The 19,148-nt window shown below is 42.4% G+C and overlaps 1 protein-coding gene across 1 annotated transcript; it reads left to right on the top strand.

Annotated features, from left to right (window-relative positions):
• The first annotated feature begins 3,948 nt into the window (after window positions 1–3,948).
• npas2 (neuronal PAS domain protein 2) lies at window positions 3,949–18,846 on the top strand. The gene is made up of 21 exons (XM_070843180.1): window positions 3,949–4,069; window positions 5,473–5,529; window positions 6,574–6,728; window positions 6,859–6,950; window positions 7,352–7,441; window positions 7,965–8,085; window positions 9,315–9,428; window positions 9,606–9,724; window positions 10,845–10,927; window positions 11,026–11,132; window positions 11,302–11,449; window positions 11,555–11,639; window positions 11,745–11,871; window positions 14,210–14,307; window positions 14,432–14,518; window positions 14,908–15,090; window positions 15,761–16,069; window positions 16,491–16,675; window positions 16,785–16,877; window positions 16,976–17,186; window positions 18,442–18,846. Exons 1-21 carry the CDS (start codon window positions 4,014–4,016, stop codon window positions 18,658–18,660), a joined length of 2,739 nt encoding a protein of 912 aa, XP_070699281.1. The 5' UTR covers window positions 3,949–4,013; the 3' UTR covers window positions 18,661–18,846.
• Window positions 18,847–19,148: the final 302 nt, after the last annotated feature.

Genomic DNA, 19,148 nt, shown 5'->3' with positions numbered 1-19,148 from the left:
GATCTTAACATTGCGCTCAGTGTGGACATGTTGTCCCTGCCTGCTGAAGCTCATAGGCTCTGCCGGTCACACCCCAGTCGCTGATGTCAAACAGGTATTTTGTCTTTGACAGCTTCTAGGAAAAATCTGCCGTCAAAGTCTCTCATCCATGCCCAGGCCTTCTGCAGGCCACTATTATCATAAACTTACTGACAGCATCAAAAATGGCCTGTTAGTTTCAGAGCTATTATCCATCATTAACTAAGAGCCGCACACTGGTTGTTGGTAATCCGTAAATGAGATCTGTCAGATAACGTGATGGTGTTGTAGTATCTCAGACAGTTTTAGTTTGAACTAAAAATTGCTGTGTTTAAATACCAGCCACGGTCTATGTGTGAAACGAGAAAGAGGCAAAGGTGGAGAGGGGAAAAGGGTTCGTCAGATGTTCTTTTTTTTGCAGTTGAGGATTATATCTTCAGCAGAAAGCTTGCTGTCTAAAGTATGGATGTGACACTGGCTCACTTTTTGGTTGTTACTTATACAAAATGCTGAATGCATCCTTTCAATGTGCTAGTGCTGTTTGTTCCAGCAGACCCAGTGAGTACACTTAAATATATAAACTGACGACACTATATCCCTTAACTCTGTTATTCTTACATTGTGTGTCCTCTGTGGATGGTTATGTGCAATAAGAAAATCATTTATACGCAGAGTAACACTCTCCGTCCCTTTTACAGCCTGTTTACATACAGTTTGGTCATGAACTTGAACGTCAACGTACTGACTTGTGTCATGAGTTCAGGTTGCTAGTTGAAGGCGTTGAATACCCGAGGGCACAAGTGTAACCAGACTCTGGTGTTTTTTAGCTGTTAACCTCACTAGGTGTGGTTTAACCTCAATACATTCAAAGAATGCAGGCTGATTTGTGAGGCTTCATTTTACACAGCTTTGCAGTGTGATGTATATATATATATATGTGTAAGTTAAAGCAGCTTAAAATCCTTCTTGATGCACTAAAAATTGCATAATTTTAATTTTCCAAATAGACATTTTACACAGTGAAGTAGATTAAAGTATTAATTAGTTCGTTATTTGTTGCGTGTATAGGAAATTTGTCCTTCTCTTTTAATTAACGTGCACCTCAGTCATTTTATTACTGTATCAATAATTCAGGAACTTATTTTTTGGAGTAAGGTGGCTTCAGTCTTGCGCACTGTAAAACACTGTAGTCTATCCTAACCGTAGTTTGTAGTAAGAGCGGATAGCACTGCAGAAATGATGTTTCTGATTAAGCATTAGTGTCTAGCAAATTAGCAAATGGTTTTCCAGCTAAACATGAAAAGGTTTTCCAGCTAAACATGAGAAGAATGTCAAGACCAATCTGGGAAGCATAGAAATTGCAATGACCCATTAAGTAATAGCTCGGACTTTCTGTAACATTTTCAAATTTGAGTCATCTGTGGTTCAGTTCAGTTCTGCTTTCCGTTCTCATGTGTTTGTGTTTGGACATGGGGCAGTGGAGGGAAGGAGGAAACGTCGGTTTGTTTACATTGATTAAGACTCCAGTGTGACTCAGATGAATTGGTCTGCAGGACTACCAAGTTGTTTGAGCTGAAGGAGGAGTGGCAGCATCATAGAGGGTTTGTGAGATGTCAGCTTGTTAAAATGTTAACTGATATCCTCAACATGTGTTTAGTCAGCTAAAGTGAAGATTAGGGAAAGACTGGGGAGATGGCAGAACAGTTAAGGCAGAGTTAACATTATTCAGTATAAAACACTTGTTAATAATGAGGTTAAGACTTTTCATGGTTCAAACTTGCTGTCAAGGGACGGGATGTGAATCTGTGTTCCACTCAAACACTTTGTATGTCCATCCATGTTACTTCCTGCACTGGAGCTAAATGCTGTCAGTTCAAAATAGAACACCAAATTAGTCGTATACAAACATAATCTATTGAGGACTTGGTGGAGCAGCGCATTGATTTTTTGGCAAAAGCCCTTCACTTTGATGAGTAACAGAGAAAATATGTATGTGTGTGTGTAAATCAGTATGTGCTTGAATTGCAGAGTAATGATGAAGGAACCGAAAAGAAACCGTGGCTAAATAATTGAACGTGTCTACTGAAGAGGATTTCTGAATCTTGAGGGATTTTACTGTGAAACAGATACATGAAGCGTGGAGAGTAGCGGGTTTCATGATACAGCACGGGACAAGGAAGCAAATCAGAAAACACTGATGCTGCTATGTGTTGAATCAGAAAGAAGAAGAGGAACATATAAGCATGACAAGACTGTGGAGCAGTGCCTGGTTTTAAAGCATAAAACAGTGTTTAGATTTTACATGAAGTAGCCTTAGATCAAAGACTTGTGGTCATATTAACTGATGTAGATCGTAGCATTTGTGAGAGGCTTTTTTCACAGTCTTTGAATTTGAAAAACTTTGTGAAAGCAGGTATGTCATAATTTCAATCATATATTGAGGCTAACTAGACACAAACTGTGATACGAACTGCTGGTCCATTGACGTTATCTGCAGTTACATGGAGAAAATGTAACAGTGGTAATAATGTTTTTCAGAAAGACGTGGCTATTTAGTCGTCCATCCATCTATCCATCCATCCATTCAGCCGTCTATTAGCTATACCTGCTTGTCCTTGAGGGTGGCAGAGGGGCTGGAGCCAATCACAGCTGACATTTGAGGAGAGGCGGGCTACCGCTCGCGAGTTAATCACAGGGCTGACACACAGAGACAGATAACCATTCCCGCTCACGCTCACATATTTACATTTTTCTAAGGCCCACAGCGTTGGTGAGCAAATGGTCATTTTGGCTGGTGATTATTGACTGGTGCTTATAGACCAGCCGTGTACAGTGGTGTGTTCCTACATGCTATGGGAGTAGAGAAAGAGAAGTTGATTAGGAATAACTCCATTTCAGTATTATTTACTCCTCTTCCATCACAAAAAGGTTTACACAAAGACTAAGCACAGGTTTCTAATGTTTTGAGTAGTTAATTATTCAGGGTTGCATCACATCACTCTTAAATTTCCATGAAAGTATTCCCCCTCAGACAATGGGGTCTCATCTTAATTGAAAATGATGGAAAATGCAATAACTGGTTTCCCCTGAGGCGTCTTGTGTACATCGCTCAGTGTGCATGTGGAATAAAGCCCACAACTGTAATCACAATCTGGATATAGTTGATATAAAATGTCAAATATTTCCAGACCACAAAACCACAGAGCTAATTTAATCAAGGTTAAAGGAAAGAAGTGTGTGTTGTTTTCCGAGTGGAAACACTGCTGTAAACAGTGATGGTGGCTGGGAATCAAATAATAACTCGTCATCACTGATTGTTTTAGAACACATAATAAAGCATGCTTTTCAGTGTAGACTTCATGTAGGCAATGTATTAATATGTGTAATTGAACGCAGTTGTGTGCTGTGTCATTGCAGCCAGCCATGGCTCCAGTCTGTTATAATAGACTTGTCTGCTCCATGTTGTTTAAGCTTGCCTTGTACAGAGGATGTGAAAGAGGTGGCTGTTCCACACTCGCTTTTTTTTATGCGGGGTTATCAAAAGAGGTTTCTGCTTCAGACGTTTTTCTAGGTCAGGGGAGCTCCTCCTGTGAAAAAAACACTTCTTTAGTGATGAGGCACTGTTCCCAGGTAGTAACTGAATGTTGTTAATGCGCTTTACATTTTATTATTAATGATTATCCAGCATAACACATGAAGTCCTCGTAGGCAAAAGGACATTTTCTTTTTTACAGGTGGACAGAGGAAGAAAATACCTGCTTATTTTAACATGAGTTTATGCAACACAGCTTTCATCCACAGCAAAATGCCCACTCTCAGGATGTAGTAATGAGTTTTGTCTGTTTTCACAGGATTTGGAGTTTCTTTGGAGGACTCGAGGAGGAGGCGGGCAGCTGGTCCGCGATAGGTTTTTTCCAAAAGAGTGTTCAGACGAGATCAGCGCGAATGGGACTTATAAGACTTCAGAAAGGGCCTGGTTGGGAAAGGGAGTGACTATGGACAACCTTTCTGACTTCGGTGGCCCCTGTCCGTCCTCCCACAGGGAATGGGAGTGAGTATCAAAACAAGCTCGCTTCACTTTGGGATCATATTTCTGCTCCATATACAGTACTGTATATCTACTCATTCCATACTGTGAAGGTACATTTAATTGGACATACATCGTCTGAATAGTTCCACTGTCTTGTTCGGTTGGATGATCATAGATGATATGAAAGTGATACAGCGTTTGTGATTTTCTCTTTAAAATCCCCCAGTTCTTCTTTCTCTCTTCCTCCACCACTAGTTCAGGGTAAAATGGTCGCCATACATTCATCAGTTGAACACTAGCAGAAATCTGTCTGAAAAATGTGCACGCACATGATTCTTTTCACAGCTGCTGCACAATTGTTCATTGTGCTGCACAGATCTGTTGTTATTTCTGCAAAATAAGTGGTGGTTATAGAAAGGAAGGAAGTCGGAAAAGCCATTTTTAAATCAAACTTTGGCAAAGTTACGGTTAAAGAGAAACTGAGGAGAATGTGAGTTGACTGTGTATTAAGGAATAAGATGAAAGGGGACAAGTGCATGAGTGACAGTGATTTCTAAGAAGGATTCAGCCGACTCTGATTTCATTTTTATTCATCTGTAAGCTGAACATATACATCTCACGGTGCCACCTGCAAAGAAGAGGACATTTCTCACTGATGGCACCAGAGCACTTATATCTGCAAAGAGCAACGAAGCGTTTTAATGAATCGCTGGGGTGCTTCATTAATATTGATCTAGCAAAGCCAAGAGTTACACTGGCTGTTGTTGTTCCAATGTTGAACTTGGAATACAATCCTCCTATTTCTGGTTTACCTGCAGTTTTTTATGATGTACTGTAGCTCATACCCCTTTATCTCCTCTTCCATCTTCAAAAGCTTTATACAGCACAGTTCATATAGCATAGCATCACCTGCCTGTTGTATGCTCCGGCCGCACAGGTTATGAATATAACCCCATAAAACACAATTTGCCACAATCACAATCTCTAACAAATACCACCATGCGTATACTGCCTCATTGCAACTGATAAATAAAAACTGGAATGTTATTGCAATATGTGAATGTAAAATATACAGAGTTCTGCAACCTGAACCAAAAGCTAGATTTCATCCATCACTGGCTGTAAGCTTGCCAGGCTAATGCTACACTCTTCTTCTTCTTCTTCTCTACATGCAAGACATGACATGCATGGATTCAGACCATTGACACAGTGTGACATAAACCAAAAATACATATACAGACCAGGACGTTTACATGCCCCGGTGTCCTGTTAAATATGGAACAAAAACAAGGCACTTCTTCTGGGTTACCAGGTTATTTGAACAGTCATGGCGCTGACGGTGGAGAGCGCAAGTGGGTGTAGCCATTGGGATCACAGTTTGTCTCTTTTAAAGTGCATTTACCTTGTCCGCCTCTGTTTTCCAGCACCAACAGCTGTGTGGACGATGTAGTGGATGAAGATGAGAAAGACAGGGCAAAAAGGTACGCCTCCTCAGTGCACATGCATATGTTTGTGTGTCTGTCCGTGTGGACTGGTGTCTGGCAGTGTATATGGACAGAACATGAAGGGTTGAAGTCATTTAGTCACAACTTTAGTAAATGAATTTGTGCTTTCTGTCTCTGCTCCATCAGTAAGGGGGGGTGAAAACATGCATCTTTGGTGGTCATATTAAAATAAACCTGAAGCTTGAATGTCACATAATGGTTAAATGAAGAGAATTACAGTTCGTCCGAGCGTAAGTGTAGATTAGAAAAGAGTCATAATTCAGGGAAAAATACATTCACAAGTGATGATTACATTCTGTCACCTCTTGCTCCTGTGTGCTTTCAGCTGTCTAATTTAATGCAATATTCCGCACAGTGTCTGTAATGCCAGATCAGTCTAAATTAAATTCGCCATCCCAAGTCACAAACTTACTTCTTTTTCCAATTAAATTTAAGACAAGCTAACACACACACAGTCCCAAGGCTGCTATGGATAACGTGACAGCAGTGGGGCAACATTAACATTCATTCGGAGTCGTGTTTTTGGTCACCTGTTGAATATAAACCATTTTCTCCCTCTCGTCGTCACCACCAAATCCTGAGACAAATATCTCAGTCAGCTGGTTGTCTGCGTGCTGTCTGGTGTGCAGCAGGTAGTGTATAGTAGGTTTGCTGACAACAGCTGCCTGCTACAGCTGAATTATGGTGTTGATTAGAGCCGTGACACTTTGACCTAATTGTGTTGAATTCTTTCTCATGTTCTGTCTTTCTTTCATAATGATTTCATAATAAGAATGAACTCAATCTCGTCTAGTTTTCATGACTTAGCCCTCTCTTCCTTCTTCCTCTCTCACTGTTCAACAGCAGTCTATTATTAACACTTCTCATTCTTCTATCTGTCTGCAACTGTGTCCTTGCACTGTTGCTAGGTTTTGTTTGGGAAAGTGATGTACCGTCTGAGCAGGATAAATACACCTTGATTGGCGTCCACTCGCATTTCCACTGATTTATAATTGCATTCTCGTGTGTTGACCGCTGCAGGGCATCTCGTAACAAATCGGAAAAGAAAAGAAGAGACCAATTCAATGTGCTCATCAAGGAGCTATGCACCATGCTGCAGGGTCAAGGACATCCTCGCAAGATGGACAAGTCCACCATATTGCAGAGAACTATTGACTTCTTGCAGAAACAGAAAGGTGGGGAAATGTTGCACGGTTTATGTACAGCATGTCTTCTTAACAGACGTGCTATTATTTCAGTCATTAACTAACACACTTCTTCTCAGGCAGATTTAACAGACGTAATCCTCGTCCTTGTCCTTTTCAGACATCACCGCACAGAATGAAACCTGCGATGTGAGACAGGACTGGAAGCCTTCGTTCCTCAGTAATGAGGAGTTCACTCAGCTAATGCTGGAGGTAAAGCACAGGAGGACGTGTTTGCAGAACAGCCCAGTTCAATTACGCTCCGACACTGACTGATATTGACAATAAAGAAAGGAAACATTCTCCCTGAAATGCCCGTTGAGAGCCGGGCGAGATGACATGGGGACAATTCGATTTTCAGCTGAATGATGTTTTCACTGTTGCTGCTATTCCTACTGTGTTAGCAGTGGAGGAGGCACTTTGAGGCAAATAGGGCACAAAAAGTAAATAACAGCACATCAGCATCACATGTCATTCTAAGTTTAAACTGCATTTTACTACCACAGACGACGATTATCTGTGACAGTGTAAGACAATGTAATTTCATTCACGCCGTACTGTAATACCTGTCTAACCTCCTTGTTAAAGTACCCTCTGTCTCTCTCTTCTCTCAGGCTCTAGATGGTTTCTTGGTAGCATTAACCACAGATGGCAATATCATATACGTATCTGACAGTGTGTCTTCACTTATTGGCCATTTACCGGTAAGTGAGAAGGCTTAAATAAGTTACTCTTTATTTATTCTCTTCCTAACACTGCGTTGTTTTGTCGCTGTGCCTTGTATTCATACATTTTGCTAACTTCAGCTTTGGGTTCATTCTTTCCAAACACATTTGTACGTCCACAGCATGTTGCCACCTGAGTATAAACGTTTTAACGATATTTATTGGCCAGTATTTGACTCGTACTGACAAATTAACATCTGCAATTCATCTAATCTGATCCAGGACATGTTGGAAGGTGATTTTTTTTAGTTTGGTTTTTGTTTCCAAAGCTCATTTACAAGAGATAGTTATACCACATCAAGATTTCAGTTCATGGCTCCTGCTGTAACTTCTTACATGTTATTTAATGAATGATAATGAATAATAGATTAAATCTATTTCTGTGTGTGGCTCTGAGTGTATCAGCACCTCAGAAACAGAGATGTCCTCCAGTGTGTGATGATTGTGTCACCTGTGATATGGCCAAAAGACTGACCATCGCACATCTATCCTTTTGCACCAGTCAGATATGGTGGACCAAAATATCTTGAATTTCCTCCCGGAGCGGGAACACGGCGAGGTGTATAAGCTGCTATCATCCCACATGCTGATGACTGACCCCATTGCTTCTGACTTCCTTGACAGTGAGTATCCTACTGGGTGGCCTCTCTGGCACGTCTGGCTCCCGTCTGCCTCTAACACCACACTGCGTCTGGTCGTCTCCCACACTGGGAGGTCAGAAGTGCGGCATGCGGGAGAAACGCTGTATACATATCAGTCAGTTGTAATTGTTCACCTGTAGCTCAAAAATCTGGACATTTAACTTGAAGCTTGCACATATCAAGCTAGTTGCTGAATTGGGACCTAAGGTTTATTGGATTGCTGATTAGTGTGTATCTATGTTTAGCCTTTTAGCTAATAATAGGAGCTAGCTTAGTATCATAGTTAAGTCTTTAAATCACTGTTATGTTAGCACAGTAATCCAAAGCAATGTAGTATCTGGGGCTCAAGACACTGACCTTAATCCTGTGTTACTATTGGGCTTTTCTGAGGAACTGAGATGATGATGAATGTCTCAGCTGATCCTTAGAAGCCTAAATAACAAACTGTGACCAGCACATCCTGGGCACATTTCAAAAGGGACGTCTATCTTTTGTCCTGCTCACATGAAAAGGATTGGCTGGCTTTTTTGGCTAAAATGACCGCTGGATGCCGGATGCTGAATCACGTTATGCAATTTTTTAATTTCATTTTCAGCCATGAGCTGAGCTCACATAAAAGGCAACCGGCGCCCAAACCACCTATGCTTGTCCACACTAAGGGTTTTGATTTTTGAGCTTCTGTATAAGTGCTGGAAATATCTGCACACTTCTATTGTACGTTCTCAGGAAATTCAAACGTCTTGTCAAGGTCAAAGCGTTCCATTAGTAAGTTTCTCCATCGGAGAGTTCACATTGGAGAGCATCTGAAGCTCAAAGTGCATTTGTTATGCTGTCAAGCTATAAATCTGGTTCTTTGATTCCCAGCGGACAAAGGAATGTATCATTGACTGTATCATAATATTACATAAGCATTATGCTGTAACCCTTTATTTGATATGAGCCCTTTCTTTCTCCTCAGGCTGTTTGAATACTTAAAAGTGAACACTGTCACATCTTTTGAAGTATGATGAATACAGGGTTTCATATGAATTATACTCTTTTCTGCTGCATAAAAATTAGATCTCACTTAAGATTGCCATTTCCACTGTGTCATACAAAACACCAACAAGATAAGGAGGCACTGCAGAGCTGAGACAGTTTGTTGCACAGATGCACATATACCGTTTTATGAATCAGCTGTTAACCTTGAAAATATGCTGCTGTTATTTCAGGTGAGGCGCATATTGAATTTTGCTGTCATCTAGCCAGAGGTAACATTGATCCAAAGGAGCCGCCTGTGTATGAGTACGTCAAGTTTGTCGGAGATTTCAAGTTTCATAACAATGGTAAGAGCTTTTATTTTCTATCTATTGTGAATTTAGTAAAAGTGCGTCCATCAAGCCTCTTAATTCAGCATTAGTTTAACAAACTGATCGGGGGAAACAAAGGGGGAAAAAAGAAAGTAGTTATTTTTCAAAATGAAGACAGAGGTTACAGCCAACTGTATGCCCTCCGTCACACAGTGCCTACATCTTCTTGTAACGGGCTTGAACTGACGTTACCAAGAAGCCTGCAGTCATCGCTGGAGGAGCAGGTCTGCCTCATCGCTACTGTACGACTAGTCACTCCGCAATTTCTAAAGGTGAGGCCGGCTTGGATCTTAAAACACATCAGTTTGCGTTGCATGTGTGTTACATCATTAGTTTCAATCAGGGGGCACAGGAACCAGTAATAATCTGAATCTACATGACAGCAATGAGCTACAGCCCACGGCGTGACGGGATGCTTTTGTCTCAGGGATCATGCATTTTGGTTCTACATGTCAAGAACTCTCTGCATCTTATTGATGTAATCGTCTAACCCCTAAGGTGCTCTGCCAGTTGAAATTTTGACACTTGGCAAGTTACTGAAGTAAATTAAAGATGCTTCATGATGCCATGTTAGCTTTAAGGTCTCTAGAAATAAGCTCAGAGAAGTCCACAAACTGAAGACTTTATAGGTTTATTTTTTCCTGGAGAAAACATGATTAGTCTCTTTATCATGATTTTTGAACCTTTTGCCGTTTTTCTGCCTTAAATGTGCTGGAGCTCAGAGCAAAAGGTGCCAGAAGAGCTAGACCTATTGGACAGGCTTCAACTCCCCCCCCAGTACTTCTTCAAAAATGTAAAAGACAGTGATTACGCTCATTTGCCAGATGGAATGACTGTAATAGTGAAGTCTGGACCATATGGCAAGGAACATCCTTTTCCCTCAGATTCTCAGACACTAGAGAAAGCCTTTGCACATACTGGTTTTAATCTGCAGTTTTTGAATTCTACACTTCACGTATTTTTCTTCCACGACGAGCTTCAGTTTCCATAAGCTTTTGTTCACAATGTACTTCAGTGTTCAAGATCGCAGCTCTCAGGCAATACTCAGAGCATGCAAACGTTGTTGGCTGTGACACTAACAGATGTGATTACAAGATGATTCCGTGTAAGAAAAGTGTCTGGCACTGTTGCTGTCATGCCAAGCTTTCAGTAAGAATTTAATTTCTCCTACAAAAATGATAAAATGAAGTCATGTGATGATTAAATGATTAAACCAACTTGACTTTTACGTATGATCAGAGCGGATGGTTTGAAAACAAGAAATGAGGCACAACTTCCTGCTTCCTGTGAGAGTAGCTGAATGTCGTGCTTCCTTTCTCCCAGCTACCTCGGCCAAAAGAAAATACAAGACTGTGGCTTTCTCACTCTGCCACCTTCTTTGTTTTTGTTTAGGATTTGTGTAACGTGGACGATCCTTGTGATGAATTCACATCCAGACACAGTCTTGAATGGAAGTTCCTGTTTTTAGATCACAGGTAAAATCATTTTATGATTCTTTCTGTTGATCAGCAGTGTGGATGTTTTGATAAGAGTTTGTCTTTCTTACATGCTTATCATGTGTTCTTTGTTTCAGAGCTTCACCAATCATAGGCTACTTACCCTTCGAGGTTCTTGGAACTTCAGGCTATGATTACTACCATGTGGATGACTTGGAGCTGATAGCTCAGTGTCATAAACAGCGTAAGTAACTCTGTCGTCTCCGTCTATCGCTCCTCTCTTATCAACCACCTTCATCACCTACAGATCCAGGAATCCATCTCTGTAAAATAGGTCATCTGCTGCCCTACTGCACAGAGAACGCCTTGACCTGTGACACCTGAACATGGCGCTGCCTGTTTTCTCTCCTCAGTAATGCAGTTCGGAAAGGGTAAATCCTGCTACTATCGCTTCCTGACCAAAGGTCAGCAGTGGATTTGGCTGCAGACACACTACTACATCACTTACCACCAGTGGAATTCCAAGCCTGAGTTCATCGTCTGCACTCACACTGTTGTCAGGTGAGTCTGACTGGTTTAATGGTGGGCACGCGGAGCTTGTTTGTTTAGATGAAGGTTAAGTTAGATGGACACTCGTCTCACATGCTCTTTCTATGTGATTCACAGTTATGCTGAAGTGCGAGCTGAAAGGAGGAGAGCTTTCGGCTTTGAGGAGCTGTCTCCACCTGAGATAGCCCCCTCTTCGGTGAAGGTAAGAGTTATGGGCCCTTCCTTCCAGTATGTGTTGTTTACAAGGACACACTTCATGTCAGCTTAGAATCCGACCCTCTGTGCTGAACATGCCTCTGTGTTCCAGGCTCAGGAGCTGTACTTGGACATCTGCTCCACACTGGACCCTCCACGGGACAGGAACAGCGGTGCACGTTCGGTATCCTCCCACAGCTCCCGGAAGTCCTCCCACACAGCAATGTCGGACTCTGCATGTGAGTCATCCTCTGCTCCCTAAAGTGCTAACTCAGTGAACAGCAGGTCAGCATGTACCACGGTCCTGCACCTGTATGGCTGCAACTGTTTATCCATCCATCCTCCATCCATTGTCTATACTGCTTATCATTAAGGGTAGTGGATGGGCTGGAGCCGATCCCAGCTGACTATGGGTGAGAGGTGGGGTACATCCTGGATTGGTCGCCAGTCAATCACAGGGCCAACACATAGACACAGACAACCGTTCACGCTCACACTCACACCTACGGGAAATTTAGAGTCACCAATTAACCTAACCTGCATGTCTTTGGACTGTGGGAGGAAGCCGGAGTACCCGGAGAAAACCCACGCAAGCAAGAACATGCAAACTCCACACATAAAGGTTCAAGGTTCAAACCAGCCAACGGATTCAGAAAAAGTAGGATTCTCTGCTGTTGATAAATTATAGACAGTGAAATAATGTGGCTCCTGCAGTGATGATGCTCAGACTCTCAGTGGGTCACAATAGCAGAGAGATGGTAGGTCGTACTTTTGTAAATTCAGAATAAAATCTGAGATCTGAAACGACTTTGTGGAGAGAGGTAAAACGTCTGTAACTAAGCAGAGCAGAAGTCAAGTCAACCTACCTGAACATATGTGGGTGACAGTGTATCTATCTATGTATCAAGGCTTACTTTAGCCCGGCCTGTTGGTTTGAGCCTCCAGTCTCTCTGACTTCAGCTGCTCTTCCACCCACTGTCTAATGTACCACCACACTTCACTTCCATCTGCATGTTTATGAACTATACACCGCGGCACATTCATTACAACAGCCCTTTGTAAACAAAGCTGCTGCTCCAGTCTCCCTTTAACCCACACATGCATACACTTTCATTATTATTAACATATCATTGTTTTTGTCATTTTGCGTCGGCTACGATTTAAAATCATCTTCTGAATGCATCACAGTTTGTGGGTTTAAGTCAGAGGCAGAATGAGGTGGCAATCTAGAGCCAGTGAATCAGCAGTGTTGTTATACAATCAGAGAAGGGATGCATTTCATGAGTGGTTCTACCTTTAGCTCAGAAAGGCTTTAGTTACTCTGTTTAGGAAGAAATGCTCCTTTAAGGAGGAGACTGCACTTTCTTGTTTCAGTAAATTTGAAAAGGAACTCCACTGGTTATCACACCAAAGTGTGTTTAGAGGTTTTGTGGAGTCCTGTTTCATAAGTGAGAAAACCACCTTTTGTGGCTCCACATGGAGCTGTGTGAAGTACAGTAAAGTGCCTCAAGTGACGTCACTTGCTACAGTAGCCGCTACTAGCATAGCACACCCAAATCTCCGACTAAACTGTTGGTGACATGATCTCTGCTAAAAGAGAATAACCTGGAGGTTTTAGGTCACACAAAACCTTTTAAAATATCTTAAATTCAACAAAAAACTGTGTTACATGTATATACAGTAAACATAGGTACAGTTTATTGTAAAATTTAAAAAAAAAGGTGACTATGAACACAAAAATAGAATATAATACTAAAATAGCATCATACAGTACAGTGTTTCCTTAGAACTACTGAATACTATTTTGTGAATTTATATGATCATCAATTTAGCCAATAAATATTATTATGAAACAGTTCGTGAGGCAGTAATTCCCAAAATAATGGTTGTAAAAATAAAAATACGAAACAAAAATAGAATTAATTAGAATTAAATGAATGCTATGCTCATTGCAGTATTATTAACCCATTAAAAATCTCATTTGGTTGCTTATTTTTTCACTAAGAGGCCTGATACTGTTAAAAGTTGTGCGTTTTTATGACAAAAAGCACAAGGGCAGTACTGTCCTTTACTGCCATATCTCTGAATAAAGGGGACTACTGACTACGAACAAAAAATGGATTTAGTTATGTTGTGTTACTTGAGCAAGTGCAAAGGAGTGTGTTTTTCCCGTCCCTGAGTCTTGCCTGCAGTCCTCTTCTCAGGCGGCAAGGCAAAAGTAGGGTTTTGAAAAGTGACGGGGACATGTTATGCCCTTGTAACAGCGTCTATGAAAAGATCTGTATTGGGAGGATATAAAGCAAACATTTTGAGATTTTGAAAAAAATATTTGCAGCCAAAAAGATCCTTATACAAGAAATATCACTTTTGCACACAGAAGTTGTTCTTGCAGTGACCAGGGAATGACCGACAGATGAAATGATACATTAGAAACTCACTCATGAAACGAGCAGAACACGAGTCTTTGTATCTTCGCTTTGTTGTCATTACCAGCTGTTGTTTGACATATACATATGATCCAACTGAGCACATCCTCAGTCTTCTGAGCACGGAGGTGATAACTTGTCTGTTCTGCAGCAGCTAACTCCTACACGGAGGCCTGCACACCATCATGGCAGTCTGCTTCTATCGGGACAGAGAAGACATCTGCCAGACTTCAGCCTAGTAGTTCAAAGGTCAGTCAATGCAATGTCCACATGTGTCCGTCTGTCACTGGAGATGAAGTGGTCAGTGTGAAACAACAGAACAAAGTAGACGCAGTGTTGTTAAAATGTAAAACCTTGTCGTTTTTCCCCGTAGAATTTGGCACAAAGACAAAATTCCTTTGACCTCGTTCCCCAAATGAGCCTCCCCCTTTCTCCTACCTGCAGCAAGCACTCCGCCATGGTTAGTGTTTAGACTTCTTCTCCTGCCTGTTGCCTTCCTCTCCTCTCTTTTCTGTACAATATCTTATTGTTATGACTGTTGCTGCTGTATGTGTTTATATCATTTGCTGCTTGTGCCCACTGTGCCTCCAGGCCTAGTTATAAGATTGTATCATAAAACCAAGTGAGAATGACAGTAGAACTATCAATATTATACCTGAAATGTGTGTTTTTGTTGTAGCCTTCCACATAGTCCTTGTATTGCTCAAAGAAATCACTCAGCTGTATAATTTTTAGCCTATTTTGCAGAAAAAAAGAAAAACATATTAAAGTACAAAAGAAAACTGCCAAGCTTTTCTCATGTCTGTTCCCAACTGCTTTTTTTGGATCGTGTCTTTCCAGCAAACGCAGCAGCAGCAACAACAGCAGCAGCAGCAGTCATCCATGTATCAGCTACAGCAGCCTCAGCTCTGTGTAATGAACCAGCTGAAGGAGCAGCTGGAGGAGAGGACGCGCATTCTGCAAGCTGACATTAAGACGCAGCAGCAGGAGCTGCACGACATTAAGGAGAAGCTTCACCTCGCTAATCTCCAGGTAACACGCCCACGTGGATAAAAGAAGATATACACAGCGCTGCGAAATATTATCCACTACATCTCAGAACTTTTATTTTGAAGAGAAAAGACAGAGAGTTTTGTTTTTTTGTTTTTGGAAACACTGAATTTCTTAAAGAAAAAAATAGATTTTCACAGGCTTTAATCTAGACATAAAACATTACTAGGGATTTAAATATCAGCTGTCAGGGCGCAGCAACATCAGGCTTAAGCTCACAGTAACTAACCCCTCATAGCGATGGTGGAATGGCCCCACCAAGAGGCCAGAACTAACCAGTTCAGCCTGTATTGACATGACTCACATCATGCACAGAGAGGAGACTGTGGGAGTGCTGCAGCATTCCCATAACAGAGACAAGTTGTAAAATGTAGTTGCCTCCTGGGTGTGAAGGTGACATGACATAAGCTGCGATTTGAAAAACACATCTTGTTGCAGCAGGTTAATAGATAGCTAATCAGAACTGATCGCCCTTTGCTTATCGTTTGCCAATCTTACCTCACCTAAATATAGAAGTATATATTTCTAAAAGATATGCAGAATAGCGTGCCTGTGCTATAATAAATAGAAATTTGAGGGAAAAAAAACTTTTTTTTTTTTTTTTTTAGCAAATGAAGGATAAATGTATATTTTCTGTGTATGTGTGCGGTAGATGTTGTTACAGCAGCCTATCCACAATGACTTTGGCCAGGCCCAGCAGCAGCAGCAGCAGCAGCAGCAGCAGCAGCAGCAGCAGCAGCAGCAGCAGCAGCAGCAGCAGCAGCAGCAGCAGCAACAGCAGCAGCAACAGCAGCAGCAGCAGCAGCAGCAGCAGCAGCAGCAGGGTTCAGGCAGGCCGGCCCAACAGAGCCAGTCAGGGGTGATCAGGCAGCTCTCAGGCCACCCTAAACCATCGTCCTGCAGGGCCCACAGTTCGTCCCCTCACTCCCTCCTGAGAGAGAACAGCTCGCCCTCAACACAGGTACAGAGCTGTGCGAGCGCAAAACCTAAATCTGAAGATGACAAAAGTGTCAGACAACTGTACACATGCAGCTGATTGGAAAGCTGTCCTGTAAAGGGACTGAATTAAGTAAAATTGAATCATTAGCGGTTAATGACTTGTAGCCTACTTCAGCGCTCTCAGCACAACAGGGGGCGAGTTATGGACTCAGCGGTTAATATCAATGACTTATTGACAGGCAGAAACATCACAGCAGGTGGTAGCTCAGTGTGGTTCGTGCTTGTTTGCATTGAAGCAAAGAGAGACAGACACAGAAACCTGAATCCTGCATCATCAAGATGACTGATGGAATCCAATAATCGCCTCCGTTTTTGCTTCCGCCTTATTATTCGATTTGACTGGTGGGTTTAAAAAGCGGAGTATTTCTTTCATTTCATCGTAGGCCCAGAAGAGGATCGCGCGAAGCGGGCCGGCACAGTCGGTGAGCGTTCCGGTGCAGACGAACACGAGCGTGACGATGCCGTTCTACAGCAACCCCATGATGTTCTCTCAGACCAACACCAGGTCTCTGCAGGACGCAAACCAAAGACACACAGACAGCGAGTTCAGCCAAGATGGTCAACTACGGTGAGAGCCCTACAAAAAAAAAAAAAGTCTCTTTCACGTTCACATGATTTAATTTTTTTCCCATCCTGCGCACTGAATTCTTGCAGTAACAGATTTTGTTTCCCTCCAGCATGCTCCTCAACCAGCCAATGCAGACGCTGGTTCCCACTAGCAGTGTCACCTCGCAGCCTTCCCAGTGCAACATGGGCATCTCCCAAACCATGTGAGGGCTATAAGAAACTCACACACACACACACACACACACTAATCTGCTTGCATGGTGTTGTTTCATATTGTGCATCCGTTGTGCCCTCCACACAGATACACATTGCAGGAGCAGGTCATCGCCCCTTCGTTCTCCATGCAGCAGGTCAACTGCAACGCCGTCCTCGTGCCCTCCCCGGTCTTCACGTCCCCCATCATGATCCCACACAACAGTTTCATCACAAACCAGTCCCAGTCAGCCTACCATGCTCAGCCTCAGGCTTCTCAGCACTCCCTGCAGCTACAGCAGCCCCAGCAGTTCTTTCAGGTACGACACCCGCCTGCTCGGTAGTGACGCAGCAGTTTTAGTCACTGGCTGTACAACTCTTGAGGCATATTTTTGACTTGAATTACAGGTAATTTGTGATGTTGCATAACACTGCTCAGTGTGAACCCCCAGTGCTTTATGTTTACTGATTTATGATTATTTTAGGCGTTACACTGCACCCCAATCCCTAGTTACCACAGCAACAAGCTACCGTGCAGTTCCCACAGGCCGTTAGACATGAGAGCAGAGTTATTTTCAATCACTCTAATGCCTCGGCTTCGTAACAAAGCTGTGATGTGATCTAAAATTCATTAGAGCAGATTTTAAAGCTGTTACACTGAAATATTTCCTCCAGATGTGTTCATAATCTTTGTCCAGAAGGGACAACGCAAGCGGCCAAGAAAAACGCGCCGTAGATGAACAGTGTTAGTCAGCCGAACAGTTTATAAGTAGCTTAAATCCCTCCACACACCAAAGAGAAGTATATTACATCAGTATATTTGGAGAGTCGCACTGTGGAGTCACTTCAGAGGTCACAGATGCTTTAGTCTCTCCTGTCATCACAAACAAAAAAGGGTCCTAAAAGGAATAAGGGGCTGTACCAAAATTATTGGGTGTTGCTTATGCATTTTCTCTTTCTTTTTTTTTTTCATAGCCCAAATTTGTATTTTATTTCACCAGTTTCTTACGAGAATTACTGTAAAAAAATAAAATCAAATACATAAAGATTTAGTAGTTACATCAGAAACATTACTTTTGGGTGCTGCCACGGAGCATAAAGGTGCCTTTCTACCTCGTGCTGAGGACAACAATCCAGTTTCTTGACGTGGTTATTCCAGGTTAGCAGGGATTGTTGGGGGACTGTTTCTTCAGTGGAGGGGAGGGTTTAATACAAATATCTAAAACCCTTGGGAGGGTCTTGCTTTAATTAAAAAGTCAAACATAAGGCTCAGGTAAATATTACACGCTATGATTGTTATCTCTCACTAGGACGTGATGGCCGGATTGATGTTTTAAATAAGAAATAAAGTTGAGTCATACTGATGGTGGTACAGGTGTTAAATTCATGCCTGTCATGGTTACAAGCCTCCTCAGGTACTGCAGACTTGTTCTTTCTCCCAGATAGTACAGACAGTTGTTCTGCATCTCATTTGAGGGCCAAGCTGGCAACAGCTCAAGATAGATTTCACAGATAAAAGTGAAAGGTTTCTGCCAGCTGGCCAGAGTACTTTCATATTCTCTTTTGTGTCTGCAGATGACTCAAGGACTTGTGCACGGTGGATCTACTCCAACATTCTTACACACCGCTAATGTCCCGCAGCAAAGCACTGTGGGATACATCCAGCAGCAGCCGCAAACGCAGCAAGTGCCACAAGCACAACAGCAACAGGCGCAACAGCAGCAAAGGCAATACCAACATTCCCAAAACCAGACTGGCAGTGTTTCAGACTTCAGAAATATGCTGACTCGGTAGCGCCGTGGACTGTGCGAGAGCGCCGAGGTCTCCCTCCGTGCGGCCCGCCGCGTCGGCGGCAACACGCCGTGGCATTTGGAAGTGAAACTTGACGTCAAGCTCTGCAGCAGAAATTCTGGAGAGCGAAAAATTGCTTCTAGTGACCTTACCTTTGATGTGAAGCTGCACGTTCAGAAGGAAAACAGAAGCTGCACCGGTCTGACGTCACCTGCAGGGTCTGAGGAGCCGGGTCCTTCATCCCCGGCCCACAGGACACCCAGCCAGAACAAGTGGATTATCAAAGCCCTCATTAAGACGCCACTTTCACATGTTTCCATGTGGGAGTTTTTCATCCAACAAAGAGAGTTTCCTTCCAAGTGTGTGTTTGCACTTTGGTACGGTCCCCTACCCAAGAAGCAGAGGATTTATTTTTGCCCATGAATTAATCTTCGATTTTCCTCACTAATAACGGCTCAATAGTGAGATTGTTTTCCAAACCTACAGCTCGA

The sequence above is a fragment of the Pempheris klunzingeri genome, chromosome 14 (genome assembly GCF_042242105.1).
Source record: "Pempheris klunzingeri isolate RE-2024b chromosome 14, fPemKlu1.hap1, whole genome shotgun sequence".
In the NCBI taxonomy this organism is placed as follows: domain Eukaryota; kingdom Metazoa; phylum Chordata; class Actinopteri; order Acropomatiformes; family Pempheridae; genus Pempheris; species Pempheris klunzingeri.
The sequence above is the reverse complement of the archived record's forward strand: the minus strand, read 5'-3'. Positions and strand labels throughout refer to the sequence as shown.

Coding starts and splice junctions, on each gene's coding strand:
- npas2 (XM_070843180.1), top strand. CDS start 4,014: ATGGACAACCTTTCTGACTTCGGTGGCCCCTGTCCGTCCTCCCACAGG. Junction 6,951..7,351: donor TCACTCAGCTAATGCTGGAG/GTAAAGCACAGG, acceptor CTCTTCTCTCAG/GCTCTAGATGGTTTCTTGGT. Junction 11,450..11,554: donor TGCACTCACACTGTTGTCAG/GTGAGTCTGACT, acceptor TGTGATTCACAG/TTATGCTGAAGTGCGAGCTG.